At 17.9% G+C, this 10,069-nt stretch overlaps 1 protein-coding gene across 1 annotated transcript; it reads right to left on the bottom strand.

Moving 5' to 3' along the window:
* Window positions 1-4,952: 4,952 nt before the first annotated feature.
* On the bottom strand, window positions 4,953-5,708 carry LOC128960175 (uncharacterized). Its single transcript, XM_054306249.1, has 2 exons — window positions 5,381-5,708; window positions 4,953-5,320 (listed from the first exon to the last, which is right to left on the bottom strand). Exons 1-2 carry the CDS (start codon window positions 5,706-5,708, stop codon window positions 4,953-4,955), a joined length of 696 nt encoding a protein of 231 aa, XP_054162224.1.
* Between the last annotated feature and the right edge of the window lie 4,361 nt (window positions 5,709-10,069).

The following is a 10,069-nucleotide window of genomic DNA, read 5'->3' as shown; positions in this document are numbered from 1 at the left end:
TGACTCAAATAGTAGTCTAACATCAGATTCACATATTATGACAACAGTTATATCGTAAATAACTATAGACTCTCACAAGTGTTGAATTTGTATGCTATAAAAATAAATAGATATTGCGCTCACTCTCTGTGCTCTCTGTGCTCTCTGTGCTCTCTGTGCTCTCTGTGCTCTCTGTTCTCTACATTTTTTATGATATGAATTACTTTACTCTAAAAGAAACAGTTTGTTTAAAGATTTTATTTATTTGCACTTATTTTAAAAACTTAATATAATTACACTGAAAATAAATTTAGTAAAATATATTATTTATAAAAATTACATTCTTATATATATTGATATATATATACTGTATATAAATTTTAATAAATATGTTTTATTATTTCTATACTACACTGTGTAAAGCATTTATGGGAACAAATAAATGTTCTATTATTTAAAAAAGTATAAGAGATATTTTAATCAAATAAAGTATAAAATAATAAGTAATAATTGAGTTTATGAAAATAAATTTTACTAATTTTTGTATTACACAACTTTTTTAAGAAAGCGGGGTTTTTTCATAAATTACGTAAAATTACGTAAAAATGTTCACATTTTAAAGATGTTTTATTTATTTTAAAATTTTAAAAGAATTAATTAAATTCCACTTTCTTGACATTAAAGATACTAAAAAAGTAAAATGTATTAAAATGTATTAAAAACTTCGAATTAACTTGACCAGGTTTTTTGAAAATTCTATTTTTATTTTATTTTTGTAAAATACATGTAAACAAAATAACATTGGGTATTTTTATTGTTGAATGGGATAAAAAAAATATAATTCACTTTTATAAACCTCAACTATTCCTTATTATTTTAAACTTTATTTGATTAAAATATCATTTATACTTTTTAAATAATAACATTTATTTGTTCCCATAAATGTTTTACACCGTGTATTAGTAATAACTAGTTTTTAAATAATAATTATCAATCAAACAATTGTATAAAATTTTAATTCAAAAATATCACAAATAAACTAAACAATTATTTAATTAACAAATTGGGAAAAATTGAATACTTTTAGAAAATATCTCACTTTCTATGCATCAAATATATGTCAACATATTTATGGGTTAATCTAACAAACCGTTTAGTGTCTGTCCTTCACGACTTCAACTATTAAACTATAAATGTAATTAAAATTTATTAATTAATTTAAATATTATAAAAAGATTTTTGTAAATTCAATAAATTTTTTAGTTTATTTATAGGCCTAAAAACTAATTTTCAACAAACTTATACAAATGCTTTACAAATATATTTTTATACTTATATTAATACTGAGAACTACTAAAAATAAAAACAAACAATTGAATTGTAAAATATATCTTAATAGTAAATTTGTATATTAAAAAAAATATTTTCAATAATTACTTTTTGTTGTCTCCTTACTATAAATGATTAAATGAAAGACAATTCAACAATATTTTGTAATATTTGTACATTTTTTGTGTCACTGCATTCAATGTTTTGTTTTGATTCAATATATAATCAATATTTTAAAAACATTTTTTAATAACTGTATCTACAGTTTAGTATAGTTTATCATTTTGTTGTTGTTGTTGTACTGTTGAATTGTATACATTTAGTTATGACTTCTATATATTATAAATATAGCCCACAGTATTTTTAAATTGTAAAATTGTATTAACAATAATATATACACTAATAATAGATTTTTATTCTTGCAAATTCATATATCAATATGTTATAAGTTATTTTGAAAAAACAATAACCACTAAATTTTATATTAAGTGCTATTTAATGTTTTTCAATTATTTTGATTAATTATATAATTATTTTTTAAAAATTTGATATTAATTAAATTTAGTTTTATTAAAATAATACTGTATTTATTATATACTGTAATATTTTTTTATTTCTATTACATATTGTTATCTTATACTATATATAATTGATGTGATATATAACATATGGAGTGAAGTATAATGTTATGAAATATAGAATATAAGTAAATATTGATTTATAATTTTGGTTTTTATTTCTAAAATATTTGTCAAATATTTGTTAAATTAATTTTGTTTAAAATTAATATATTTTTAAATTACATTAAATTATTTTTGTTTAGCTTATATATATTCTTAAATATAATATATTGAGTTATATAATAACATGTTTTGAAAACGTTTTATAATTTAATTAATTATTTATAAATATTAGTCAAACAGATAAAGTAATTGTTAATTTTTAAAATATTATATTTTATTTTTACTAAACTAAATAATTAATTATAAAATTTTTAATTTTCTAATACAAATATTTATTCCACTTTTTCTGTCATTTTATGATGTTATATCTTATGATTTATTAAATGTATTATAGATTATATAATAACCGAAAAGTAATGAAACAAAATGAGATATTTCTAGAAAAATTCAAAATGTCATTTTAGTTTATGTGAAACTCATAATAAATTGTTATCTAAAATGTATTTTCAATAATAAATTCAATGCGTTTTGTATTACTTGTTTGTCAACATGTTTTTTGTTTGACATTTCGTAAATACTATTTGTATCACTTAAACCAATTGGGATTAAAAGTAAATAATATTTTATAATCAATACTTTATTATGAAATTTATTCATATATTAGTTTTATGAACAAAATTATAGAATTAATTAAAACTAATATAAATGGATTAAAAATATTGATAAAAAATAAGTTATTACTTATACATATAAATAAATTAATAAATTTCTAGACTTTAAACAATTATTATTAATTCTAAATATTTTAATTAACATTATTAAATAAAAGCATTTTTAAAAATATTGATGACATTTTATTTTGCATACTAATATAACAAAAATATATAATAATAAATAATTAGAAAATGTCGGAAAATGTATATAAATGTATTTAATTTGATTGACAATATTTTATAAATATTTTAAAGATAAAATAAAATTATGACAATAACTTATAAAATTTTCTTAGAATTTAGACTATAAATTAAATTAAATTTACAAATTTTTATTTAATGTTAATACGATTTCCGTAAATGTTTTTCTATTTATTAACAATTTCAATAAAGCTTTAAAAGTAAATCAGATTAACATTAATTTTGTTAAGTTAGCAGTATATTAACATTTCAATGTAATAATAGTTTTATCAAAAAATATCTCGCATTTTTAAATCTAATAAAATTTCAATTGTTATTTTGATAAACTTAGTAGACATAAATTATAACATAATAACCAGTATTTTTTTTATATAGTGTTATAGTTGTAACTTAAGTAACAAAATTTTAAACGTGAGTTTTAATTTACGACATTTATTAAGTATTGACATTATTTTATATCATTTTTTTAATTAATACATTACTTAACCTGAACTTACTAAACTATATTTTATTAAACTATAAAATAAAAGTTAATAATACAGTATTTTAAAGTTAAATGAATTACAATGTTTAATTTATAGTAAAAATATAAATTTATTTTTTTTATTTTTAAATAATATATAATATTACTTATTTTAAACATGTGGTTTATTTCATTACATATTAAAGTAATAAAAACATTTTTGTTTTTTATTAATTTATTAATTGTTATAAATTTTAAATTAGTTTAATTTGACTTTTTAGTTTTTTTATTTTGTTTGAATTTAATTTAATTAAAATTTGACTAATGCATTTTTTAAAACATAGTTTAATTAGTTTTTATAAAAATAAATAGTGAAAAAAATAATATTTATTAAAAAAATTGATTAAAATAAACAAATATTTATTATATTATATTTAGAGTTCTGGAGAATTTTTTCGTTAGTTTTTTATTCTAAACATTTAATATTTTTCATTTTTCCTGAATAGAAATTGACAAAATAGAAAGTTTCTAGAAAGTTTCTCATGAATAAATTTCTTTAGAAATTTAATTTTATTGTTATACTATGGAATAATCATATCTATAGCTATTTTAATACAGTACTATATTAATAATGAAACATAATACTATTCATATAACATTATATTGTACTATAAAATGTAGTACTACTACTATACAAAATGTGATACCTATATATAAAATAATTATAATTAATCAAAAATAAATTAATTTACAGTTATAATAAAATAACCTAATCAATGAAATTAAATAAATTTTATTAATTAAATTAAAAACTTATATTTTACTATTATACAAATAATATAATTATATTAAATTAAATATCTTTATATAATTTCTTTAATATTTTTTTCAACTTTAAATAATTAATTTGTGGTTAGTTTTTTGAGATGTTATTGTTTGCAAATAAAACAAATTAAACAATTTACTTAATTTACTTAATTTTCACAAAAACTTTTAAAGCATAAATGAGATTTATAAAGTTTTATTGCATTTATAGTATAAAAATTATACAATTGGGAATTAAAAACAAACATATAATTTAAATGATAATAAGCAAATAATCTTTTTTCTTAATTRTAAAAAATATTTTATTTACTAAATTATTTTAAAGCATTTATTAAAAATCTATTTAGAATTCTATTTATATTTTTAAAAATAATTTATCTCATCTTCTAATTTTGYTTTAAATTATAAAATATGTGATAAAAATTCTTTTAGTTGTCTAAAAATAAGTAGATAAATGTTTTAATATTAATATGTTAATAAAAAATATTTCTAATTGTCATTGTATAAAATATCTTTTGATTGTTGTACAAAAAAATTTTATTATTGACATTTGTTAATAGCATTATTTAAGTTTGTATTGATATAAAAGCTTTCTTTTTGGAAATAAAACTTATTATTTAATATGATTTTTATATTATAACCTGATTGTTAAAATTATAGTAATTTTACAAACTAATAATCTTAAATATCTTATATAAAATTTTATTTGATAGATAAATAAAATAAAATTTTAGATATTGTATATTATAAATGCATTTTTTATGGAAAATCGTTTTGATAATCAGTATTTGGTTTGTTTTGATCAACTATTCCTTCCTTACAATAATTTACATAATTATGTTGACATCTTTTAAATATAAACTTGATGTCTGAAAGTGCTATTATGCCCTCATTATGAGCTCTATTGTTGAAATGGGTTTCAATGAAAAATCGCGGCGAAGAACCATATTTTAGATCAATAGTTAGTGACAATTGTCTCCAATTTTCAGTGAGTGTCTCATCTGAATTGTCGCTATTTTGATGATTTTTGTTTGCACTATATATACACTGGTTTTGATTGTCCTGTTGGAAGACAATCAACTCTTTAATACCCTTTCCTTGTATTAGATAATCAATTGTCAAACAACCTGTCAATAAAAAATGATAAAAAAATATTAATAGATATAATTTATATATAGTTGATATACCTTTATTATGATGTTTACTTTCAAAATACGGAGTGACCAGTCGGGCACCTGAAGGGTTGGTATTAAGTTGACTGATGTTTAACCAGAGTGCATGTTGTTTGCCAAACAATGGCTTAATTAAGTTTGAATATAACTTAAAATATTGACCGACACTAATATCGTTAACAATACCACAATCTTTACCATTAAAATCACAACTCCAAACATAGTCATCAGTTTTGTTTGAACCGTTAGTATTGATTGGTCTTATAGGTTGATCCCCTATTAGTTCATATTCGGGTTCGTCTTCAGGCAATACATTATTAGATAAATGTTTTGTCTGACACATCACTTTCATTGATGTTATTAATAATAATACAATCAAAACAAATATATATAAAATAACAGAAGAAAACATTTTCAATTTATCCGACTGTCATATACTGTATATTATATAATTAGTTTGTTATTTATATATAATTGTTATATTTTATGTTAATATCAACAATAACTTATAAGTAATTTTCTGCTAATATGAATTTAACACTTGAATTATTAGTATTGTTATTATAAATATATTTTATTATAATACTTGACAATTAAATTTTATACAACAAATATACTCACTTTATAATATTAATATAAAAACAACTTGAATGAAATTTTTTTTAAAAATCTTATAAAATATAAAAATATATAACAAATGAAAAAATACTTGTAATGAAAACGTTGAAAATGTCACGAATTAAATGTATTTTTAGTGTTTATTTTTTTAGTGTTTTGACATTCAATGTATAAAATGAAATAATTTATATTAAAAATACTAGTTTAAGGCAAGAATTCAAACATTGCTAACAAATGAGGCAAAAAACTGGATGTTTTGCTTTTCTTATATTTCCTGTCAGTGTTGACAACACAACACCTCTTTACGTATTAATCAGTGATTACACCGGTATTTACTTATTTGTTTTACTTATTTCTTTACTTTACTCTTAATATATGTTTTATTTATTAGCAAATTCTAGATTTCAATTATCGTATAAACTTTTTATAGTTGTATTATATACACAGTAAATAAAATATCATTTTATTTTAAATTATTTTAATTTTTAAATTTTATTTCATAGTTAACTTTCAGTATTATTCTTTGGATGTTAATATCTAGTATAAAATAAGCATTATGAATTTTAATTTAGATAATTTAAATTCATATTTTAGCATATTTTAGTTATTACAAAGTTAACTTTATAATAAAAATTTAATGTATGAATTATATTTACCTTAAACTAGAGACAAAACTAGTCATACTATTTTAAAATTACTTTTATTAAAAATATATCTAATAAAAATTAATCTCATCTATTATGTCACTAATCTTTATATATTAAAACTATTTTAATTTTTCTGAAGTTATTGTACACTAAATTATATTAACATTACTAATGATTATAATAATATCTATTATAAAAAAATATTTTTTATTGCTATTGATTTTTTTGTTATGTTTAACAAAGTCTAATAGTTACAACAAACTTATTCTTATAAAATTTACATTTAAGATATAGTATAAAAATATTTAATTTTTACAGTTTATTAAATTATTAATTAAATACATGAAATATAAAGTTGTTATTAATTCGACATATTTTATTTGTACAGATATATAAATTATAGTAAATAACTGTAATTGTAGATTTATAATGTTAAAATAATTTTAAAATATTCTGTCATATGATATTATTAAGCTTATTTTAATAAAGCATAAACTAATATTAGAGAATAAATATATATCTAATATCTATTAAAATATACTTTAGTTATATTAATATCCAGATAAGTCAAATAATAACTTTCCAAAAAAACAGAAATTTGATATTATTATTATTATTATTATTATTATTATTATTATTATTATTATTATGTACTGTATTTTGTTATACTTTATTCAATTAGATTTATTTTATAAACTACTCTATTTGTTATTCGAGAAATAAATGTAAAACAGAATATATTTTTGTATTATTTATTTTTATTCTAACAGTAATGTTATTATAAAATTTTTAAAATATTTTTTTACCATAATTTAAAAATGTAGATATCTTATAAAAACAAAAATACAATAAAATACATAAATAAAACATGTAAAAAGTATAAAACTAATACAGTACTGTATATGCACTTTTAAAATGTCAATACTCAATAGTGTTTTATGATTTAATATTTTTTTATTAAATATTTTAAATTCTATTATAATAATATTAAATAGTTATAAAAATTATATATAATAACTTTATCAAGAAAGTAAAATTTATATAATTATAAAAAATAAAATAATTTATGCTATTTTGTAGATTTAGTTTGTTATCTGAATAAATAATTTTAGTTCAAATCAGATTAGATTTTTAAGTTTTAGATATTATAATTTGTATTATTATATTTCAAAATAATATTTTAATATTAAAATTTTTTAGCAAAACTACCTAACCTAACCAACATTATTCGACATTATAATTAACTACATTTCTAAAATTTTAATATATTGTATAAAATACGACTTATTTTAAAAATTTTAATATTCACACTTTTTAACATTTAAATTTGTTAGTGTAATATTCAATTATAAATATTAAATTCATTTGAATTTATTATTTAATTAAATTTATTATTAATTTTAAACCTCAAAATCAATGATACAGAAATTATTATTAAATTTATGTAACTATAATTATAATATGTTAAATATTTTTATCATATATTTATAAAAGCTGGTAAATTGGTTTTATTTAAATATACATATGTTTGTATATTTAGTGACATTTAATCCCATACAGTATATTGAGCCGATTATTGACTATTATTGACATTAAAAGACAAATGTTTAATAAACATATGTGTAACTGTATATTGTTATGATTAAAATTGTTACCTTACTTTCATAGTTGATCTAATCTTAGAAAAAAATGTTGCTATGATACACATTATATTGAATTTTATTGTATAGTAATTAAATAAATTAGTTTTATATACGGTATATATATATATATATATATATATATATTTTAATTGCATAGCATCTACTGCAGTACAATGATGTGTCTCACTTTAATATACTGTAACAGTATTATCACTTATAATTTTGTCGTTAGATAAGTGAAAAAAAAATAAAGATTGAACCAACCCGTTTTTAGTAGTTTATAATTAATAAATTCATTATATATAGAAAATTAAATTAATAGTTTTTTTGCTTATTATTACAAATATAATAAAAACATTTGTCGTTTAGTTTGAGCTCAACTTACATTTAAACAATAACCTGATTCACTCATTTTTAATTAAATTACCACAATATTTGGATATAATTATGTTAATACTGTATGAAAATATTATAATATATATTTATCAGGGTTAGTAAKGGGGGTAGGGGGTGTAAGGCCAAAATACTCCCCCTAAGATAGAGAAATTGGGATTTTACCCCCAGACTTTTTGACCAAATTGGAAAAATTGTCGCTTAAAAACGACGAGAAATGACCCCCCCCCCCCGCTAAAATTTCGGCGCCTAAGGTGCCGAAAATTTTTTTGAAATTTATAAAAATTTTAATTTTAGTTGATACTATTTTAGTAAATATTTTTATGTTTTTAATATTTATAAAAATCTAATTATTGATTAAAAATAGTTAAAATAACATTAAAACTCATCAAAAAATAACATTATTTTAATTAAAATAAACTAAAAACTAAAAAATTACCTATTTGTTGAAAAGAGTAATCATATTACAATTAAAATATAAGTTTAAGATAGTTTAAGAAGTTAATAAAACAATAAATACTTATATTATAAGTTTTTTATTAATAATTTTTAAATTTTAAATAAAAAATTTAAAAATAATTTCAATTTTGTACTTAATATAATTAAACTTTAACGAAATTTGAGTTAAATAAGTAGTATTCAGTCAGTATTTGTATAATAATAACATTTAAAAAATTACTATAAACATTAAGTATTATTTAAAAAATTAATTATGTTAAAAGTTAAAAATTATTAACATACTAAAAATAACTCATAGTGTATCATTAATGCTTTTATCAACTATTTTTAAATCTTAAATACATTATTTTATTTTTTTGTTAAAATTTGTTTTTAATTTTTAAAATTTAAAAAAAATTATTTTTTGTTAAAATTTAAGTTTTTGTTAATTTTTAAGTTTTTTTTTAAATATTTTTGGAAATTTTACCTATTTTTTCGGGAAGTTATACGGGAACTTATAAAAATTTTATTGAGTTTACATGGGAATATTCGGGAACTTAAAGAATTTTTAAGGTATTTTCTCTTGACCCCCCCCCCCCATGATTTTGGATTTTTGAAAAAATTGCCGTTTAAAAATGCTATAAAAATCTTACCCCACCCCCAAGACTTTTCGAGAATTTTGTAAATTTTACCCCGGTCTACCCCCCCTAAAATCCAAAACCTTGCTTAACTCTGATATTTATAGTACAATTTGTACATTAAAACTATATTTTATTATACAGTATAATTTTATCATGTACTGAAATATATATAACTACACTGGACGACATAACTATAGAATATTATATAATCTAATTAAATAAGACTTAAATTCAATTGAATTAAATATTTTATAAAATTATTAAAACATAAGGGGGGATATAATAAAAATAATAAATTAAAAATAACAAAATAACCAGTTWTAT

Source organism: Oppia nitens, unplaced genomic scaffold, assembly GCF_028296485.1.
Source record: "Oppia nitens isolate AA-2021 unplaced genomic scaffold, nextdenovo-longstitch-racon4-pilon3 scaffold13_pilon_pilon_pilon, whole genome shotgun sequence".
NCBI lineage: Eukaryota > Metazoa > Arthropoda > Arachnida > Sarcoptiformes > Oppiidae > Oppia > Oppia nitens.
This window is presented reverse-complemented; position numbering and strand designations above follow the sequence as displayed.

Bases quoted from the DNA above. Each gene is read 5' to 3' on its own strand.
- LOC128960175 (XM_054306249.1), bottom strand. From the start codon at position 5,708: ATGTGTCAGACAAAACATTTATCTAATAATGTATTGCCTGAAGACGAA. The intron at 5,321-5,380 runs GTATATCAACTA...TTTTATTGACAG, and splicing joins AAGTAAACATCATAATAAAG to GTTGTTTGACAATTGATTAT.